This window comes from Chroicocephalus ridibundus, chromosome 4 (genome assembly GCF_963924245.1).
Source record: "Chroicocephalus ridibundus chromosome 4, bChrRid1.1, whole genome shotgun sequence".
Taxonomy (NCBI): domain Eukaryota; kingdom Metazoa; phylum Chordata; class Aves; order Charadriiformes; family Laridae; genus Chroicocephalus; species Chroicocephalus ridibundus.
Genome location: NC_086287.1, coordinates 91,644,307 through 91,666,561, shown reverse-complemented (window position 1 = coordinate 91,666,561; position 22,255 = coordinate 91,644,307). Strand labels below are relative to the sequence as shown.

At 45.8% G+C, this 22,255-nt stretch overlaps 1 protein-coding gene across 2 annotated transcripts; it reads right to left on the bottom strand.

Moving 5' to 3' along the window:
• Nucleotides 1-1,449: 1,449 nt before the first annotated feature.
• Nucleotides 1,450-22,184, bottom strand: KLHL36 (kelch like family member 36). 2 transcript variants are annotated; one of them, XM_063334736.1, is made up of 5 exons: nt 21,822-22,184; nt 17,122-17,203; nt 12,207-13,280; nt 11,176-11,333; nt 1,450-4,842 (listed from the first exon to the last, which is right to left on the bottom strand). In XM_063334736.1, the coding sequence occupies exons 2-5, from the start codon at nt 17,179-17,181 to the stop codon at nt 4,287-4,289; spliced, it is 1,848 nt and encodes a 615-aa protein (XP_063190806.1). In that variant the 5' UTR covers nt 17,182-17,203; nt 21,822-22,184; the 3' UTR covers nt 1,450-4,286. The 2 variants fall into 2 exon arrangements, with proteins under 2 accessions (XP_063190806.1, XP_063190807.1); XM_063334737.1 differs by lacking the exon at nt 21,822-22,184 and adding an exon at nt 17,471-17,597.
• Nucleotides 22,185-22,255: the final 71 nt, after the last annotated feature.

The window sequence follows — 22,255 nt, the reverse complement described above, 5'->3', positions numbered from 1 at the left end:
CCTTTTTTTGCCTGCAAGCTAAATCGTTTCCCAAAAAGAGCACTAAAGGTTGAATAATTTATTTAAATTCTCTAGACATGAGACACTATCACTTGATACTGAATCCTAAAGAGCCGTGCTTGGAAGAAAGCGCTCTGATCTCTTACGGAGAAAGACAGACACGTTTTTCTCAATTTAAGATTTCAACTTGAGAACAAAAATATTTCCAGCTTCTTTCTCAAGCCTTCAAAACAACTGCATCTCACACCACGGTGTAATTTTTCCCCAGGGCATCTCAAGGGATTTACGTTACCTACCATCAGTGTTAGAGGCAGCAGCTCCCTGACATGCCGATGCCAAGATACCGGCATGGAAGTGTGGGAAGAGAAAACCTGAGGTTTTCTGGTAGCTGCTTTGTGTCAGGTAAAACAAGCTTTCCTCAGAATTTGGCAACAGAAGCCTTTTTAAAAATGAGGTAGAGCAGTTAGTTATTTTTCCCCAGGGCAGGAAGAAAGAGCTGTGCTTCCCGGCAAGCAGTAAAATGTTTTACAAAGCGTACAGGTGAAGGCAGCGGCACGCGCAGGTGCAGAGGCCAGGCTCAGTCCCCAAGAGCACAGACCAGGGGGGTAGGTCTTTTCTCTAACGATCTTAATTACTCTCCGAGGGGACTGCTCCGACTACAAAAATCAGAGTAGAAGTCTCCTATGTATTCTCCCTTCCATTTTTGCAGGACTCCAGTGCACCAGTGTCACACAGCAGTTCAGCACTCGGGAGTTTCAGTGATTCTCAAGCATCGTCCGCTATCTACCAGCACTTCCCGAGCGACGATAAGCCATGTCCGGGTACACAACATCCAAAATCAAGGGCACTCTGCCAGACTGCACTTTTAGCGACGCTTACTACGGGGTCTTGTAAGTGCAAATGGTAATCATTTCTTCCTTTAATAATGGAAAAATGATTACGGCAATAACAGGTACAGTACCCTGGTGACCTCTAATAACAAGAGAGATGTCCCATACTCACCTACAGCCTCTGGTTTTGAAGGGACAATAAATGGACCTGGAAAAATAAAGCTTACTTCAGTGAGTACTGAGGTTGTATTTTGCCTATGCAATTAAGTTTAATGTTACAAAGTCATAACTCTGTTTATCTATTCCCCATTAAACACTGTCTTTGAAACCACTGTATAAAGTGGATGGAGTCTTCTGTCACAGCTGTAAAAAATCTGAAAAGTCATTTCTGACTGTCTGGTTTGGAGCACGATCTCAGCCAAATAAGTTATATTTCTGCTTCATATTGTTACATTTAGCTTCTGCGTATTAAAATGTTTCCACCATTATCACCGCCACCTAAAAATAATACAAAATTACTTCTTTCCCATTTATCAAAAAAGGAAAACCCCAACTAAATCAATACACAAGTCAGACGGTGATGAATACAATATTCTAAACTGGATTTATTGTTTCCAGACATTAATGTAATACATAAACACATTAAAAGGGGGGGATATAGTAACAAGCAACCCATTAACAGAAACAAAGCAAGTCTTTGAAATTTTTGTTCTATACTTACACATGAAAATGTCCCCAAAAGTTAAGTAGTTGTCAGTCAACATAGCAAGGATTTCAGATACAAAAAAAAACCCAAACAACTCATTAATGAGTTTGTTATAACCAAAATGTTTGGTTTGTTGGTTTTGTTTTTTTTTTTTTTTGTATTTTAATTTATTTTTAGGATAAAAAAAAGAATAACCATTACCTCATGCAGTGTACAAAGGCTTTAAAATAAATCCATTAATGCAAATGAAACTCTAACTCCTGAGGCTTTTTTTTTTTTTTTGAACACCAAAAAAACCTCACGGAGTTTCACAAAATTAATTTCAACTAGTTTTCTTAAATCCTTTTTTTTAGCACTGTAGAAGAAACCTATAACTTCCTCGCACTCCAGAAATTTATTCAGAGGTACCTCTTTCAATACAAATGTGTTCTTGTAATATATCTAAAAGTTCTTTAGTTTACAAGAGCTTCGAATGAAGTTAAGTGCAGAATTGTTTTCTTAGTGTTTTCCAATTATTGAGGTAAATAGTTGGGGGGGGGGGGGGCGGGGAAGGGCAGCAGGATATCAACTGGATGTACACCAGATGGAAAAAAAGGCAAATCTGAAATACATGGCTATGGTGCACAGGGGAGATGCGGAAGAAGGATTGAGGAAGAAATAACAGCAACAATCGACAGTTCCCCAGCGGAACTTTAAACCAAAGCCCTCGAAATCCACTCAGCAGATCACCACTGGCTGAAAACAAAGCGTGTTTATTAGCACGTCTGGCGAGCCGGACTATCGGGGAAGAGGCCGCACAATAGTCACAGTTATAGCTGACTGCCGGACAATGCCGAGAATGTAAGTGCTGCTCTAACAGCTGCACCGCATCCTGACCAGCTACACAAAGGCTAAAAGACCCATCAAATGACGAGTTCCTGACGGCAACAACGGGGTCACAATTACAGAGCAGTAGCTTCTATAGTAAATAATATCATATATGGCAAACAAGAGACTGAGTTAGCAAAATGTGTTATAAAAAAGTATAAAAGTTTTGTTTTTTAAAAACTTTCTAAAAATTTCTTCTTTTGGGAAGGAGGAATATTAATCTGTGGCCTGGCATTATTACAATAACCGAAATGGTTGTATCAGATTGCTGGTGATCGACTTCTTGCAAATCAGAGGCGCGTTTGTACAATGCCCCAGGGTGAATGCCTGAGAGCTGGCCAGACAGTCGGGGAATTTTAATATCTGCAGCAGAATCAGCTGTGTTTGTAGAGGGTGGACTAACACTTGGGTCGGAAATCTCTTCCCTTGGTATGCAGAGGATGGTGTGACACAGAGACCTAACAGATGACTTTCAGTTCAGTCCCACTGTCTGGATCCCAAACCCAGTCCTGCACGTATTTTGGGTTTCTTCCTTTCGAACCTGTCTGGCTGGGGAAGGTGTTCGGCCGCACACCTCATGAGCCGTGGCTTCGAGTCCCTGCCAAAGCCATCAGAAAAGGCTACTCTTAGGAAAAGACATTTGAAGTTGGAAAAAAAAAAAGGGGGGGGGGGGGGGCGGGGGAAATGTGAGCTCAGGTAAAAAACAAGTTGCTGTTCTTCAGGATTAGCAAACCCCAATTAACCATCCTGGGTTAATAACCTTTCTGACAACAGAGAAGTCCAGCACGGGCCCCTGCTCACACTGGCTACCAGCTGTGACCATGTGAGGCTAGAGTTAAATGAAGTGGACCGCAGCTTCTACAGCCTGGTAAGGCTGGGGAGGGACATCTCCAAGTTCACCTGAAGGATCCTCCTGCCGTTTCTCCCCACTGTTACCCTATTCAGCAAACCCCAAACTCGCAGTGAGCTCTAACGGTTCCATCTGTTTGGAAGCCCAAGGCAAATTGTACAGTTTCCATCCAAATCCTCACATCACCTTTCAAGTTCTTCCGTAGACTTTTTTCCCCCCTCATTCTGGGGCATGTTTTAAAGCCTAAGTAAAATGTGTTTAGATACGAAAAGCGCCACAACAAGGGATGCAAAAGTCACCTCACCTTTCCCAGATTTCAAAGTTAACAATGCTATTAATCCAAGCCCAAGTCAATTCCATCTATTTTTAGCCACACGGTAAGGTCTTCATAATCTGAGAGTATGGTGGAGTTATTTGCTCTTCAAGCCGATCTGACCTGCATTCACCAAAAGTGATACTCTCTTTGAACACTCATGTCTTCCAGAAATCTGACACAAACAACTCAAGAATGTATTGCAAATGAAATTTAACGTTACAAAGATTCAAGATTTACAACAACATCGAAGATCTGTTTTTTTCTTAGCAGTTGCTTCTGAACTCTATTGAACTGCTCTGTAACTTCAAACCAGATACTTACTGCTCTGCCTCCTCACCTTTGACATTATCATCTCAGCCACAGATTCAACCTTATTTTAAAAAGGTTGATATAATATGATATATGTGGAAATGCCATGAACCACAGAAGTAAAAGACTAAGCCTTAACACTGAGGAGAGCAGCATAACCTTTCTTGCCGTATCGCCCCTTATATAGTAGTAGGGTAGGGTTTTTTTGGTTTCTTTTGTTGTTTTTACCTTAAACACGAGCTTAATCCAAAAACCTCATTCAACTGTACATTTTCTGAGGCTTCAGAAGATGCCTCCTCCCCCCCCCCCCCCATTTAAAAAGAAAAAGAAGAATCAAGGTTAGATAGAAATGATTAAATACAAAGTTCTTTTGGAGTCCACCATGAAAGGGTAGTTATCCAGAAGTAGTCATCTTCCTCGATCTTGATGTTTTTTTGTTTTCGACTTTTTCTTTTTGTCCTCTGTTTTGGGTTTCAATGCACAGACACACGCAGACACACCAGCAATTGCTTTAGGTAAGTCAGTTCCTTTGTACCACTTATTTTTCTCCTTGTCATAAACCTGGACCGTTTTGGAGAAGACCGTTTCTTCCCAGCTGTAGCCTCCGAGGATATAAATTTTGCCTTCCCAAACTGCCACCCCTGACTCACTGTTTGCTTGCAACAGAGGAGCAACTCTGGTCCACTGGTTACACTGAGGGCTGTACGACTCCACGCTCAGAATGTCAAAGCGAGCCATGGTTTCGATGTTGTCATCGCTGCCACCAATGGAGTAGATACTGTCCTGTAAGGTGCACATGCTGTGCCACCCTCGGGCAGTGATCATTGGCCTCTTCTCCTCCCAAACATCCGTGCGGTAATCGTAACACAGCAGGTTTTTTCTATAGGGGCCAATTTGGTAATCATGGCCTCCTGAAATGTACACAAATTCCTTGTAGACTGTTCCAGCATGGCCGTACGTAAACCTAGGACAGGCAAACAAAAATGATCCGACTTAATACTTATGGATTTTATCAAGATACACAAGCATTCAACAAGGACTGCTACTAAAGGAGAATATAAACAGTCACTAAAGACAGAAGAATCCCCGATCCTGTTAGTTACCCAGTAACTATTCTCATTCATACGGCCTCACCCTGCGCTGCAGAGTGCTAAGGTACGACAATCACTTTTTAAGGCATCCTTTTCATACCTGGTCGCTACAGAGCGCTAAGGTATGACAATCACTTTTTAAGGCATCCTCTACAGTGTGTCATACAAGAGAAGTAACCCATACTGCTCTAGTTGGCACGGCCTTCACTCCCATTTTCCTGCTCCAGTGCTTGGGTTGGATCAGTCTGAGAGGGCCAGAGAGGAAAAAATCCACATCTCAGCAAGGGTTTCTATGACAGAAAGAGGAAATAATCATGACACCTCTCAGACTCACCAGTAGCGATTAACCAAGAAAAACCAACAAGAAAACTACTGCTGCCTTCCCCTTCCACAGCACTGCACGATCACGGATCACGTTTCTTACCCACCAGTGTTCACAGCCCAGTTTATTTGCAGTCATGGTACATGTAGTGTCCTTTTCACGAGCTATCCACCTCTTCTACCACTTCTGCTATACAGGTGATAACTTCTTTGGTCACCCCAAGACAAGGCAACAGACCTCAGTCAATCAGAGTCCACGTCCTCAATAGATCAGAGTCCACGTTTGAAATAAGACAAAATGACATGGTAGAAACCAACATCATGCATGCTCTTTCCACAGGGCAGAGAGAACCCCTTTGATCAGCTACAAAAAAGCCACTACAAACCTAATTCTTGAGGCCATTCTTAACTTCACACTACGATATTCCTGACCAAACTCTTTTGGGCTCTTAGAAGTGGGATGCTAAGGTGAGGGACAGCCTTGGCTTCTTTGAACACATGCCCTTCCTGCACATGCCTTTTTTTGCCTGTTCTCGGGCACGGGGGGCATCAGAAGGTGTAGCTGCAACACCAGCCACAGCAAACTGGCTCACACACTGCTACAAAGAGCCCAAACAATTTAATAGCCATTGGGCTGCAGAGCAGTATAGTAAAATCATCATGCTGCCCTCACGAGCCTCTGCTACCATCCTTTGTAGTCAAGGACTCAAGACAGCTCCAACCTCTATGGCAGACAAACCTACGTTAACATTACTTTAGCCTGGAATGCTTTTGAACCGTGCCTGAACACGCTCGAAACTCAATGTGGATAGAACCTTGAGCTGTTTTTATTTCACATGGTAATAGTTTGTCTCAGCTACACAAACGGTATCATAACTTCTTCCACACACCTAAGTGCCAAGCGCTTTTGTGCCAAGGGAAAAGGTGGAATAGAAAAGAAAACCCACATTTACCCTGAAAGCACAATACTTCTGAGAAAAGCTAAAAGATGTTTGTTATTCTAGATGCCTTCCGAAGCTTCTGATCCCTGACCAGTGTCTGAATCAGATATTTTGATAGGCTCCAGCTCCAAGAAACAGAGAAATCCTTGACACGCTTGGCCTAAGAATGCCGCGTGGCCAAAACAGACCTTGCAACTATCGGGGCTGGAGCACCATCCCTGGAGACCTTGAAGAGATGACTTCAGTACTGTACTGCTTCTTAGCCACTCAGAAAAAAGAAAGAAAGAAAAAAAGACAGGCACCTAAAGCGTAGTTATGAGACTATACCCAAAAGGGCAACTCAAAAAATCCACAGCTCACAATCTGCCTAACCATGGAAGCACCTAACTCTTGCTTGGTGCTTCTGTTTGACAGGAAATACCCTGAGCACCCGCGCTCCGGCTTTCGCACCTGCCAGAAACGCTATGGCAGGCGGAGCGTACACAAACGCTGCTCTACCTTGCTTTGTGGTCTCTTACAGGCAAGAACTGGGAGCATACGTCTCCAGCGGCACCCGGTCTGGTTACTAGAGTCTTTGCTTCTCTATATACACAGGAATGGGTCTTAAGAAGTGGACTACTTATCTGGGAAGTAAGATGGACAACTTGAATTCGTTTGCCTTCTCAAACTGCAATTGATTTTAAACCCACATGTAACCAGCAAGCTACTTGCCGGACGTGCAGTGCACTCCACTGCAGAGGCTGTGTTTAAACGTTTTCCTACACTAACCAAAAAGTGGAATTCTCTACAAGTAAGCAAGCAACAGACTTTTTGTCTCAAGCACACGCAAGCAGCCTAGCACAGACAGCCACAGAAAGAACACTGATGGTTTTCTTTCTTTTTGCCTCAGTCAACGGGTATGTCTAGTGAACAGCAATAGCTGCAAGAGTAATTTGAAAGAGGCAATCATATTTGAAGCATCAAATCGACCATCAATTTGTTATTTTCCAATATAGGGAGATTACCCGTTGAAATACGCTGGAGCTGTTGCACTTTGCCTGACTTCTGAAAAGCTCACCCAAAATTGCGCATACCGGGCTTCACATGAATAGAAAACTGCATGAAATATACTGCACAAATTGAAAACAATCACTAAGAATCCTTTCTGCAGGCCCTGTGGTCTAAACAGGGCCACTTCTAAATGTGCAACAGAACAGGACACCTCAATACAGGGGTTTCCGACATAGAATCACAGAATAGCTTGGGTTGACACCCTCCAACAGAAAGCATCAAGCGTTTTGGCAGCGTTATCTATAAGACTGGCCAGAAAAAGAGGCATTAAGGAGAAAGAAGTTTCGGTCCAGAACATCTGCTAGAGCTAGCTGCCGATTTTGAATAACTTACCTAGGCACAATGCTGCAAGAACTACAGTTTCTGACACTAACACCATTCAGTAAATGCTAGAAAATCTAACATTTACTTTCTTAAACAGAAAAACACTTGGCCTAACCCCATAGAGCTTTGGGAATCCCCTACTCCAACCAAAGTCCAGGCGAGCTGTGGTTGCTCTGAATCTCGGTGTCCACCTGTTGCAACCCTGCGAGATTATTCATGACGCAACTGGTAGAGCAGATACCATCATTCGTTAACCTGTTCCAACACATTTCCTCATACAACTGCTTTCAGTTGTTCTGCCAAACTTTAACCTAGGGACGCTCAGTTAATTTCCCTGATGTCTGCAGCAGACTTTTTCATGGTCTATTCAACATTGCACCAGCTTCTGCTCTGCCAAGCTTGTCAGCCACCGCTGTTCCCTTCCGGGCTAGAAACTATGGCAGCAACTGCTCCCAAAGAGCCTGGGAAAATGGTGAAAAAAATACAGGACCTCTCTGAAGAATGGGAAAGGTATCCCACAACCAAGGACTCGAATGAGAGTCGGGCAAAATTCACTTATAGCAAACTTGGACCAGGTCCACCCTGTAGATAGCTTGGCTGAAGTCTTCCACGTTAAGCATCTGCCTCAAGAAGCTGTGTTTTCTTCTTCAGTAAGACAGCGTTATTTTAGTCAAAACAGCTCAGCTCCTTCCAAGAAAGTGGTGAGGGAAAATGATGCGTTGTTTTGACCATGATGGGCTGGGAAGGGGGCGAGGGAAAGAAGAGATAAAAAAGAGCTTGCAAAGCTCTTCCTTAGAGGAGTGTGACTGTGCCTGCGTACAGCAACACGGACACCAGATTTGGCAGCGGACAGGAGACGTGTATTCAAGGACGCAACCGTTGCCTTTCCCCTGAAAATCTCCACACACATGGCAAGCTATAACCCTTGGGAAGAAAAAAGATACAACCATTTTCTGCACGTTCAGAGCAGAAGCTTTAACAAATATAACCTCTGAGAGTCCAACCCCACGCAGCTCAAATGGAGCTATGCAAGCCTACACCCCAGAATGAGCTCAGCGTGTGCCTATCGCTCCAGGGAATAATCTTCCAGGCGGTAGCTGGCTTAGAGCAGTCAGAAACACCACCAGAGCCATGGGCAGGGAGCCTGCTTCTGGCGGCCATGCACCCAAGAGGACAAAAATCCTGCACGTGTTCTCTTCAGAGGGAAGAAGACAGGAAAATGCAGGAAACAAGGCAGCTCTGTTGGGACATGTTGCCTGATCAGGCGATCGGGAAGCAGAGGATTGGAGCTTCTGATTTTCCTCTACATGAGGAGAAGAGACTTGCTGCTAGAATAGGGCTGGGGAAGACATTATTTGGTTAAAAAGAGTAACTAAAATCAGTTTGAGGAACGAAAGCATGTGGTGGGGAGGAAAGCAAAGATCAGATCAAGAGTAATTTGAAGGGAAGACAGTAGTACACAGAAGGAACTGCAGCTAGCATGCTTTCTTCTAGTCTTGAATAGATCACAAAACTCTCTCTCATCCTTCCTCTACTGTCAGCAAATCCATCTGAAGGACATCAGGACTGCCCAGATCCCTTCTGGCAGCCACCCACACCTGCCAGAGTCACATCTCTCTGAGCTCAAGCAGCGCTCACTTGTCCCTGCACTGAGAAAGGTCTCTTTCTGTTGGTCACCTCTGCGACAACTTTTACCTTTTGCAACCTGCATGAGGTTTTTTTTTTTTTCTTTTATTCCTTCTGCACAGAAAACCAGCTAACAACATATTGCCCAACGCAAGAGTTCTCAAACAGGAGAAAGAGGGCTGGAAAGACAGAAAACCTGAAGGTACTAAGTGTCCATTAAGATCTAACTGAAGACATATTAAGATGCAACAGAGCAGCTACAGAAAAGCGTGAAACTACCTAGTTCACTACGCAGCTGCACAAACACCTGAGCAGCACAGGACAAGGACAGGGCAGGCAGGAGGAGAGAGCGCAGAACGATTTCTTTGGGATGCGGCAACAACTTAAATAGTCGTCGTGTTACAGCCTAACCCTGCAGTTTCGCAAACAGCTAAGTCAATGTGAGCGGAGTCTATCCCATAAGGGGGACTTTTGCCTAGTCCAAGCGGATCAGCTACGCAATCAAATAAAAAAAATGAACACCCCCCACATCAAAGTCCACTTTTAAACGCTGCAGCTGCAAAATTCCCAAAGCCAACCCACAAGCAGCAGGAGGAACTTGCAGAAAAAACACCCCTTTTTGGACAGCTTACAGTCTGCAAGCTTCCCCAGGACCACTTATACGCTGGGAAAAAAAAAATCCATACCTGTTCCACTGTGAGTGGTTTTGGAATAACATACAAGGCAGTCAGGTCACATCTATAGTTCTTTGAAAAATGTTTTTAAAAATAAGCAAAAAGGAAAAAAAAAAAAGCTGCGCTATGATTCCTGTGAGACGTTACTGGTATCTCACAGGTCACCCCAATTAACAGAAGGGCTTAGGAACTGAAGACATTCAAGCACAGCTTCCCAGGCAAGATTGTGCTGTTTAGCCTCAACTGCTGGATCTGTCTGTGCGAGCAGAAATAAACCGGAAAAAAGCATCCTGCTTCTGAAGAGCGCTCGAGCCCAGCTGTTAGCCTGGATCAGGCTCGCATTGCAGCACCTGCCCAAAATAGAATTGGGCAACAGGCTTCTGTGCCTTCACTGGCTGCCTATGGCTCTGCAGCTCTGCAGCGAAGGGAATAAGGGAAAAAAACCCTGAACTCTCAAATCAAATTGCAGCTCTCTTATTCGTGATGCCGCTAAGACAGCAAGCACTGCTGCTGAAGTTGCAGGTTTCAGACACCATGAAAATACCACTTGTATAGCCAATACTCCTGTAATTTCCATGAATGTGAAATATTACTAAATCTGAATAGCTGTTTGCAAATGAAATGCTATCGTAGCATTCTTATGAAGTCACTACTCAAACATTGATTCAAGATAGAAGCAGTGTCCTGTTGGCTGTTACAAGAAGAGCTGCGGTATGAAAGCCTCTCAAAAGTAAAGCAGCTGAGTTTTAACTCAGACTGAGAGAAAGAGAGGCCACATTTACCCGGGTTATCTGTATTCACAATACAGATAAATGTGGTTTATCTGCAACAGCCAACCTGAGCAGCCAAACAGAGAGAAACACCTTGCAAGGAAAACAATCACAACAAGGTGACAAAGTAAGGCCAAATAAATTACAAAAGCCTTTGATCAAGATCTAAAAAGTGCCTCCAAAAAGACTCAATTCCAAGTGACATCAGGAAAAACATTTTAAGAATAGCAGAGCGAAATTACAAGGGCTCTTCCTCCCATCCTTCAGATGTACCTCAGGACCAAAATTAAAACCAACCAAGCTGACAGGAGGCACGCTGCCTGGAAGAGATGGTTACTCAAATACCAAAAGCCGATATGGCTTGTTCCTTGCTGATACCATATTGGTGATATATCCCCTTGCCTCCCTTCTGCGGATACACATTCATCAGCTAAAGTCACACAAGCTCCCTCTACTACTGTTCTTCAAACACGGGATAACTTTCCAAACATCTCGGTTACCTTGGCAAGCCTGCTATATAGGACCATGAATCCTTCTGAGGACTGTAGGTCTCAACTGAAGAAAGTGCCCCATTTTCATTCCTGCCACCAACAGCTACCAGCATGTCGGTAATAGCTCCCAGGTAGAAATCTACACGGCGTTGTCTCATGGAGGCAACCTGTCAAAAAAAATAACGTGCTGACATCTTCAAACGTCTGGTGAGCAAGCTGACTTAACGTATATTCATTTCTGAAGATAGAATTTCCTCCTTCCCACTTATTTGAAAAGGAGAGCTACTGGTTTTCATCCATTATATTCATAAGATACTTATGAATGTAAGTTTTTCTGCAGTAGCATGTTACGTAGCACGCCTTTTCAAAAAAAAAGGGGGCAACAGAAAGCATGTAAGAGACAGGTCATTCTGTAAAGGTTTGTGTTACATGGGCCTCCTTCCAAAACTCTGCAAGAAACATAAATTGGAATCACTCAGAAACACAACTGAACCACACAGTACGATTGGTTCAAAATACGGGAACAGTGTAATATTTTAAAGGTCCTGCACTGGCCGCAGGGTTTTACAGGAGGACTGGAAGTGAATAGCTTGTTCTAAGAGACATTTAGCACATAGACATTTGGCAAGTGTCAGAGACATTTTCTTTTTACATCAGAACCGTTTTTTTTTCTTTACTTAGATGTGCTACTGCTTGAGAAAGACAAACTAAGCAATCGCGTCTGTAAGTCCAGTCTAGCATTATTCCTAAAAGTAATCTCGAGACTTGCAGATGGATGCTGACCAGGAAGTTCACAGATGAGATGCTCAATTCCCAAGTGAAGCTGAAAATCTGCCCCAAAGTCTTTGGCCGCGTGTGTAACTTAAGCATTCCCACAAAGGATTTAAGTAGCTGCTTTTTCAATTTAAATAACTCGGTTTGCCATTTGCAAGTGTTGCTACATTGGCTATTTTAACAAGCCCTGTCTTTCTACCAAAAATAAGAAAACACTTTAAACATTAAGGACTTTAAACAGAGAAATAATACAGCTTAAGTCTCACCTTTATCCACTGGTTACAGCGGGGATCATACCTATATAGGAGATTTGAAGCTGCATCCCCTCCGTTGTCTCTTGAAAAGCTGCCTCCGGCGATGAAGATGAAGCCTCCCAAGACTGCGACACAGTGGTGACTTCGCCTGGCTGGGAGAGGGGTTTCTGCTACCCAGTGCCCCTTTCTGATGTCCAAGAAGCAGGTATCATCACTTAGTTCCAGGCACCGTTCGGAAACCTCCCCGCCCACAAAAAGGAGCCTTTCCTCGCAGGTCCGCAGGGCTGTCCGCTTGTTCTGCAGCACTGGCTGAGCTGTGACGTTGTTATGGTAGTTCACCGCTTCCTCTATGAACCCCTCACAGTTTGCTTCTTTGGGAAGAAGAGAGCAGACAGCAGGCTTGACTCGATGGAGGAGATCACTTTTAGGTATCAAGGGAAAATGAATGTTATCCAGAACCTGGTAAGCTTCGTTCTCCCTTTCCGGGTACTGGGTAAGCCACTGCAAGGCAGCCTGCAGCAAGTCGTGCTCACACTCCTGCTGCACGTTGCTGCTGTCCAGGTATTGGCACAACTTCTGCAAGGAGATGTTCTGCAGGAAGTCCGGGGTGAAAGACAGCGTGCCGAAGTTCTGCAAGATGAAAGAATCAATGTAGGAGTCAAGGCGCTTCAGGTTGTAAATTGAGGCTAGCTCCTGCAGGTACAAATAGTTCTCCTCGCTGACTTCATTCTCCAGGTACTCACAACAGAAGTCGACCACCTTCCAGATCTGCAGCAGGTGAGCTGTTTCGAGCACATAGTCGATATTGCCTCCATCTAAAGACAGCTCACTGCCATAAAGGAAATCCACCACAGCCTTAAGACCAATGTAAGAGGCTCCAAAAAGTTCAACCTCTTTTTGGTGGGCTTCTCGCATGCCAATGGTGAACATCGAGTTGAAGTAGTCACTGCAAACAGCGAGGAGGTTCCGATGGGCAGGGACTCTCTGTTCATCCACCACAAGGACAATGTCACAGAAGAGGCCTCGATGCCTCTGCTCATTCAGGCTCTGAAGAACTAGACTGGAGTGGTCATCCCACCTGTACACCTGGAATAAACAAACAGGATCAGGCAGATGTTATCTTCACCAAGATAAATTTCAGTGTGCATGAAGTGTTTTCCCATTAGATGTAGTCCTACACAAGAGAGAAAGCTTACTTGTGCTGTACATTTATAATAAATTATGACTTAGAACAGTTGGCAAGCAACATAGTGAGCCCAAGCTCCTCACCTTCACTTGAAAGGACTATGCAGAGTTTTACTGCTTCTGCTCCCCTTTTTTATTATAATTTACTTCTGCCTCCTCCACAACGCTGCATCTAAACCTCTTCCCAGATGATTTCTACAAGCACAATTTTCTGAAACTCTTCCACTCATTGTCCTCGAGACATCTTGCTGACACTTGCTTTCTTACTTGTCCCCCAAATGACTCCTTACAGAGTTCTTCTCAACTAGGCTGCTCGCTAAATATTGTAGTGGGAGATACACATGCAGCAAGATGACAGATTTTCATTCAGCCCATGTATTGTTTGGGTTAGTGCTTACTTGACAGCTACCCCCCCGCCTTAAATCTTTTCAGAAGTCTGCATTTCTGAGCTCGTTAGGGTAAAATCCCTGTCTTTCTCTCCATATTATTCCAGGCACACACACTGCATTCAAAAATAATAGCTGTTTATTCATGTGCAAAGCCACACATGTGGATAACTTATTCCCATAAGACTTTTACTTGCTTCCAGAAGCCGAGGTAGCTTTTGTTTTAATGAATACAACTAAATATTTTTCTTTTAAAGAAAGGGGAAAATGCCCTCAGAACATGGCCATTAAGTGCTCTTCTGGGATCCCTCTGGTCCAGACATTCTTCCCACCAGTTCTGTACGTGCCACAGAGCTTTTGAAGCAAAGAGTATTTGCCTCTTTTTCGCAGACTCGCGTTACCAGTCTTAAGAAGAACCAAAATGGAAATGTTTTGTTACCCCTTGAATATCCTGCAGAACACGTACTGAAGGGGCTGGTCACCCCAGTATGTCAAGTGATGCCGCTTTTAGGACCATTCTTCCGGAGGAATGGCATGCTGGATGGTACAGTCAGTTACCTTGTGATCTCTCTTAATAAAAGCCAGGTTAAGTTAAATGCAAATACGTAACTTTAATTACCAAATCCAGAACAGGCAGAGTTGCAGAGCCTGTAAGAACATGTAAGAGAAATGAAAGGAGGTGGAAAGGAAACACATCGTTGTATCGTACCTAAGTTAGCTCTGAAGACTTCTGCTGTAGGACCCTGGGTCTTGCCCAGTTCTACACCCCCAGACTGCATTCCTACCAGTGACACCCTGAAAAGGCGTTTCCGGCCACGTCTACATTGAAAACAGTCCCACAGATGACCTGAGGTTCCTTCAAGCCTCTCAGGCGTTCAACCTTTCCTTCACCAAACTGTTGCTTCTCCTAGAAACCCTAACTATCTGTGGCTTTCCTCGTTTCCCAAACAGAAAGCACATGATCGTTGCTGTCTGGTTAAGCCATTAATGGGTTGGTTAAATCATGGTGAGACAATCTCTCTACCGACCTGGATGGGAAAGGTTCACCTCCTAGAGCCAAGGCTTTTCCCCTGCCTGCAACCCTCACTCGAGATATGCACTCTGTGTACACAATTTGGTAACTGTACTTTTATAGGATGAGGTAACGCACGCAGCTCGCCACGGTACAGACGTGATGGCAGCCAATCATCCTGAGCTAATACCAACCTTGGGAGCCTCACCTCCCACGTCTGCCTTTTAGCAGCCGGTGGTATAGCAACAGGCAGTCCACCAAAGATGAGACCCAAATTAATAACCAAATGTGCTGCTCTTAGTGTGATATCCCAGTGGTTTCTTTTTAGTTTTGCTTACACTCTTTTCTAAACAATAGAGACTAAGTTGCCAAAAAGCCTTCTGTTGGAGTAACTCTGTACATGCAAGTGTACAGTTAAACCAATCTAAGTGAAGAGGCTTCGATAATTATAAGTATTCTGGGCCAAAACTCTTTAATTTGCCTTACACTCATGGCCTCACCGTATCTCTGAGCTTAAAATGGGATCTATGGCATAGACAACAAAGTAACTTCCACTGAACAATAAAACTGTCAGAGATCTGTAACAGAAAAAAACCATGGGGTTTAAGGACTGTTAAGTTTTTAATCTTCTTTCTTCTGAGGTTGAGAAATGCTGATATCATACAGGAGCCCACACAAAGACCAGGGGATGGAGGAGGTGGGAAATACGGCAAAGGACAAAGCAGACATTTGTGGCAACTCTGACAAAGGATAGTGGATGAGCAGACAATAACTAACACCTTACAGCACCCTCTTCCGAATCATGGGGGACAGTTATTGGATTAAACCAAACCCATACTCCGTCTCGTCTCTGTAAATTGGCTGATCATTTCTCTCTAATATTCTCTAATACCCCCATAGCGCATACAAGACTACACCCGCATATAAGATTTGCCAGAGATGCCTATTTACTCAGCTGGCTGTCGAGTCAGCAGCATAATCCTGACCGCAAATATGCCTGACAACTTGTACTCCCAAAATCCTTGTTGCCATGTAGAACTGCCGCTACTTCAGAAATGAAGCATAACATCGTTACGTACGGCATTGGATGGACTCGCAATACATTAACATACTGCAGCCACTTCGCAAGTTCATTCGTTCAGCGAGCAAATAACAGAAGCTGATAGCTGCACGTTTCAAAACCAAGACTAATTTTATACTAAACACAAACATCTTTCTCAAGCTATTTATATTCTGTAGAACAGCTTTAGCATTATCTACTAATTCTAAATTTAACAGATAGCGACAGCTGCTGTCTAAGCAAGAAAATAAAACAATGCTGTCAAGTTAATTAATTTTTAATGCGATGAATTATTATTACATTCAGACTAAACCATTTAAATGGTAGACAGGATCAGCACTTAGGGAAAGAATATATTTGTAGGGATGCATTTAAAAATTAGTCCTATTTATCTTTTCTCAATTGTATCAGAGCAGTATTTTAACTTCTTTCAGATTCAAAGATCTAATTTCTTTCAGATTGTTAATGCAGTACCACTGTTCGTCAGCGATGCAAAAGAAAATGAGATCTGTCTCATTCAACTTTGATAAGACAGATACGGGCACTGAAAAGTTTTTCTCTTCTAGCTGTTGTTGGTAGCACAAGGTACTTGCTCTGCAGCATCTGTAACCTAATACTCGCTGTTCACTGCTATGAAACAAAGTGAACATAATAATTACAGCTGATATTAACATCTTATTAACATCTTATGACGACCTGCATAAAGAGCTACCTAAGATAGACTTCCATGGATTCACAACTAAAATCAATGTATTTGTGCAGACAAAGATTCTATACAAAGAAAATTAACCTCAAAAACCTAAGAAAAAGTCTCGAGTTCACTGGAATAACCACTGTTTGCAGAATCAAGGCTCCCAGTTTATATAAAACAAAGACTAAATCTAAGGAATAGTCCCAGCTTTGCTCCTGTAACTAGCTTGGATTTTATGAGATGGATCAGTACAAAAAATTCCCCAAATAAACACGTCGTATTTAATGACTGAATTTTTGGTGTAGAGAAAATACTGTGCTGCGATTATGTGGGTTTCCTTTCTAAGTTATGAGTCATGATGAGCAGATGCCCATTTGCTGCTGCTGCTGCTTTTTTTTTTTTTTTTAATCACTAGGAATCAACTTCTATCAAAAATATTCGAGCAGGTAGACCACCGTTTTCATGCCTCTTTTTAAGAGCTCAGAATAGTCACATTCTTCCAAACCAGCCCATCCAAAGGAGAACCTTTAACCCCCCCCTTCTTGTTTTTTCTGTAACTTGCTTTTTTGGTAGGCAACACAAAATGTACAAACCTTTGAGGATTCACTTATCTTGTGGGGACGACAAATCCTGCTTTGCCTGGTTCCCTCCATGACAGGCTGATCCACAGTACCTCTGGAACAAAAGCAAAGAAAGATGTTAGCAGCATACCAATGCTTTCGGAGGGCTAAATACCATATTGTGCTGAATAAACAACACGATTGAGACCACCTGCACGCGCTCATCTGCAGCTTGAAAACGTTTGAGTTAAAAATAAAAATTCGCTGCTTGATGAAAATGGCAAGAATTCTCCTGTTATTAACGCTTGGTTGTGTCAACAAGTCGGGTATGTGCTATCATCAGACCAGCGCGTATATTATTGATGATAAGTTATTTACTTACTGCTAGTCCTCGCTACGGCTGCCAGGGCTACCATCGCTTCCCTTTCCTCGCCAGCCGGACCCCGCTTCGGAGCCCGAACCCCCCCCGGGGCCGGCGAGACCCGGCTCCGCTCCAGCGCATCCCCGGCGGGCTACATCAGCCGGAAAAAAGGCGGGGGGAAAACCAGCAAAACGGCAACAAACACCAGGAGGCGACAGCGGCGGCCGGGGGAAGGGGCCTGGCAAGCGGCTCCTCCGGCCGCTGCAGCCGCAGCGTCCCCCGCGGCGGGTTCCCGCGGGCGCTGCGTCCCTTCCCCGGGGGGAACGCGGGCAACGCCGGCTGGACGGAGCGGGGAGGGACCGCGGCGGGGCGGGGACCGGCGGCGGGGCCGGGGGAGGCGCCGCGGGGCCGGGCCGCGCCGCCGCCGCTCGCCCCGCAAATGGCGGCCGGGCACCTCGCTGCCGGGGCGGCGGCGGGGACACCCCCCCCCTCCACCTCCAGGAGGGATTTGGCGGGGGGGTCTTTCCCTGCCGGCAGCCGGGAAAGGTGGTGCTGGCAGGGCGAGGAGCGCAGGGCCGGGGCGCAGAGCCCGGCCGGCATCCATGGCCGTGCAGCCATCGCTACCTCTGTGTCATGGGGGTGTCCGAGCCAGCGCGGGACGCTTGGTGGTGGTGTGTAAAGCGGTGACAAATGTGCACAACGTGTGTGTGTGTGTGCATGAAGGGACAGCGATAAGCCCTGTCGCCGTCTCATCTTGCTTACCTGGATGTGAAACTATCTGACCTCAAAAATGCCCAGCCCTGCAACTGGCGCCTCTTGAGCAACGTGTGCTGCTCTAGGGCTTTTTCTCATCGATCAGGGCCCAGGAGGCTTAGAAGTTAATAAAAAGCATCTTGGTGAAGAGCAGGGCTGACAGGCCATCTCCTTGAGGGATGAAGTAAGAAGCAAAGACTCTACGCAGGCTCTACTGAGTCCCATTTCGGTGCAATGGTTTTCACTAAAACACTACAGGTAAAAAACCCCTTTGTTAAGCCAGACCTCCAGAGGCTGTCGTCAGGACAGCAGAAGCCAGCAAGATTTCCATGCGTCCAAGCTCCATCTGCTCTCACTGAGGACAGCCCAGCTTGGACACATGTCCCACACGGTGACAGGGCAGTTGTCACTGGCAGAAGAGGATGTGCACAGGGTGGATTAGCAGCAATACAAACAAGTGGACCGTGCCAGGGCTTCCTGGGGTGGCAGCACCTTCACCCACCCCAGCTGCCATCCAGCGCTCCACTGCAGGTAACGCCTCTGGCGCTGGGGCAGTAGCATCCATCTGGCTGTGTCTGTTCTTCACAAAATCATAGTATAATTTGGGTTGGAAGGGACCTTTAAAGGTCATCTAGTCCAAGCCCCCTGCAGTGAGCAGGGACATTTTCAGCTCAATCAGTTTGCTAAGAGCCTTGTCCAACCTGGCTTTGAATGTTTCCAGGGATGGGGCATCTATCACCTCTCTGGGCAACCTGTTCCAGTGTTTCACCACCTTCATTGTAAAAGATTTCTTCCTTGTATTGAGTCTAAATCTACCCTCTTTTAGTTTAAAACCATTACCCCTTGTCCTATCACAACAGGCCCTGCTAAAATGTTTGTTCCCATCTTTCCCTTAACTCCTTTTTCAGTACTTTAAGTACTGGAAGGCTGCAATGTCTCCCCAGAGCCTTCGCTTCTCCAGGCTGAACAACCCCAACTCTCTCAGCCTGTCTGCATAGCAGAGGTGCTCCAGCCCCTGATCATCTCCATTGCCCTCCTCTGGACCTGCTCCAACAGGCCCATGTCTTTCCTGTGCTGAGGACTCCAGAGCTGGACACAGTACTCCAGGTGGGGTCTCACCAGAGCGGAGTAGAGGGGCAGAATCCCCTCCCTCACCCTGCTGGCCACGCTGCTTTTGATGCAGCCCAGGATGCTGTTGGCTTTCTGGGCTGTGAGTGCACGTTGCCGGGTCATGCCCAGCTTTTCATCCACCAGTACCCCCAAGTCCTTGGTTGTACTGCTCTTCTTCAGCCACCCCAGAGAAACCAGAGATGATGATGATGGGTTTTTACCAATCTAATTGATTATTTAGTCCAAAAATGAGAAGCATTTTTTGCTAGCTTTGGTCTCCTCTATAGCCCTTGTGACAGTGGGGACCCAGGATAAAGACCAGCAATTCCTGGACTCTCTCAGTAGACTAACTACTTTGGTGACAACCCTATTGCTACCTGTGATCTGCAAATTTACAGCAGTCTTCTCCTGAAAGAGGGTATTGTTCTCTCCATTATTTTCTCTGCTCCTGCACAGAAAAGACAGAGATAGAGAAGCAGGATTGGGGACAGCCACATAGAAAGACCAGAAAAGAAGCCAAAAGGCGTGATGGCAAAGAGCCACAGGAGCAAGGCACTAGCAATATATTTTAGGAGAAGAGCTAAGCCTCCTGTGGAACCACAGCTCTGCAGAGCCATCCTGTTTGCTCTGCTCCCTCTACCCATTCTGAGGCCCTTCTTGAACCTCACTAGTACAGTCCAGACAGCTGAAGGTCAGTCCAGATATCCAAGACTTCATGCTTGCTGGAGATACTTTTTTGAGGAAGTCCAAGTCTTTTAAGTCCTCTCACTTTCTCTGTTGTCTGTGCTTCCTCTCTGAGGACTCCTGTGAGATGGACAGATGCTTCTGCCAGGCCAGTGACATCTTCCTGCACAGCATGAAAAGACCCGTGTGCGGAAGGTGGAGGTCTCAAAACTCCCACACGAAAAGCAAACCAGAGCTCACTGAAGCCAGACAAGTAGGTATTTTCCTCTCTCCAATTACAGCCTGATGAAACCGAGCACTAAATTTATTCCTCCACGTGTGAAAAGAAAAAATCCGTAAAAATATGTCAAAGACAAGGAAGAGAAGCAAAGAGAGGAGGTTTGATCCCATGAAGGCGTCAGACGTTTCTGAGGCTTGAATCTGGCACTTAAAAGTGTGAGGCATGAAGTTACTGATGACTATAATTCAAGCGCTCCAGCCACTGGGTCACAGAGACCTAAACAAAGTTGAGGTTTTCTCCTGTAACATCAGGAGCTGAGGAACAAGCTTGAAGAGACAAGGACAACCCGCAGTTGTTACAGGTCTAAACAGCAGCAAAGTAGTGCCAAAGGATGATAAATGCAGACTATGAAAAAAAGTATTTTTATGAGCAGATAATGATCAGCATAAAGGCTTTTAAAAAAGAAAAATTGTTCCTAAAGACAGTTCCAAAAGAAAATCAATAGAAATTCAGAACTATTAACGTGTGATTATATTATCATCTAGAGCCTGCAGTCTACAGAGATATTGAGTGTGATTCACCCAGATGCCGTGTCCTGCACTTACACTGACTTCAGAAATATTTCTCTCTTCCCTATGACCTCACCTACATCCCAGAGATGCACTGCAGCAATACGCTCATGTTTTGGGCCCTGATGCTACAGGGAACCTCACGTCATTCAGGGCTTACTCTGGAAGAAGCTGCATGCAGGATTAGGGCTTCATATCGTATGGCAGTAAATGATGTACCTTACAATTAGCACATGCTCTGGTGATCTTGTTCCTTGAGATGTCTGAAAACGCTGAGTACCTGTGTGTGGTAATAAGGTTTCTCACCGTTCGGACTGCATGTTTACAATGTATTGATGTGAAATAGATAACGAACATCCCACTGTAAACTTTAAAAGAAACAAAATGTGATACTTTTTATCATGAAGTGTAGTTTTTATTAAATTTGCAGTATCCAGACCCCCGGCATTAGGGTAGAAACCCACTAACATGCACAAGGACTAGTATTTAAAACTCCGGTCCTGGGGCACAACATCTGCTGATGTTTATTTCAGGCTGAGTTCTGCAAAGCGAAGGACCTGACTCTATTTCTGTGGACATAGGACTGAAGTGCAATCTTACAGACAACCCTTATCCTTTTGCCTAAAACCCAGCATATCTCATTAGCGTACTGACTACACATTAGCAGTGCTGGAAGGGCGGCCCGGTAGGGGGAGATCGCTCCATCTGAAACGGGGTAAAACACACACAGGGACACCTACACGCAGGCACCCAGCGCCTGCACACACACCTGAACCGGCAGCGAGCTGTCACCACTCAAAGTCACCCCCACAGACCCCCTTAGAGGTCTGGGCCAGCCCGCAGGGATGGAGACGGCAGCGGTCCCAGCTCCCACCCGCGGCCGCGGGGGCGATGCTCCGGGCCGGCAGCCTCACACGCAGCGGGGCGCTTTACCCGGCTCCTGCCCTTGCCCCGGCCGGCGCAACCCCGCATCCCGGCCTCCAGCCCCCCGTCCGGAGCCGGTCCCTCGCCTTCCCCTCGCCTTCCCCTCGCCTACCTGCTCTCCGTCCTCCGGCTCGGCTACCTCCCGTGCGCCCGGCCCTGCTCCCGGCCCCGCCGCGCAGGCAGCGGCTGCTCCATCTTGCGCATCGCTTCTCCTTCCTTCCTCCTCCCGCCCGCCGGGGGCTGGAAAAACATCGGGAGGGGGGGGCTGGAAAAATATCGGCGGCCGAAAACAGCATCACTGCGGAGGGCCCTCCGCGCCGGGACCAGCCCCTCGCCCCCCTGCCCGGGCAGCGCCCTGGCTTTGCATCCTCAAGACAGGTGTCCCCCCCTCTCCCTCCCGGTTGTTCCCCTCCCCCCCCCTTCGTCCCCGGGCTATTGCATCACCCCGAAACCCCCTCGCCGGGGCCGGGAGGGGCGGGCGGGGGCAGGCTCAGCGCAGGCGGCCGAGCCATTGGCAGCCGGCGGCGGGGCGGGGGCGGGCGGCGG

Coding starts and splice junctions, on each gene's coding strand:
- KLHL36 (XM_063334736.1), bottom strand. CDS start 17,181: ATGGAGGGAACCAGGCAAAGCAGGATTTGTCGTCCCCACAAGATAAGT. Junction 13,281..17,121: donor AGATAAGTGAATCCTCAAAG/GTTTGTACATTT, acceptor TGTTTATTCCAG/GTGTACAGGTGGGATGACCA. Junction 11,334..12,206: donor GCTGTAACCAGTGGATAAAG/GTGAGACTTAAG, acceptor TTTTTTTGACAG/GTTGCCTCCATGAGACAACG.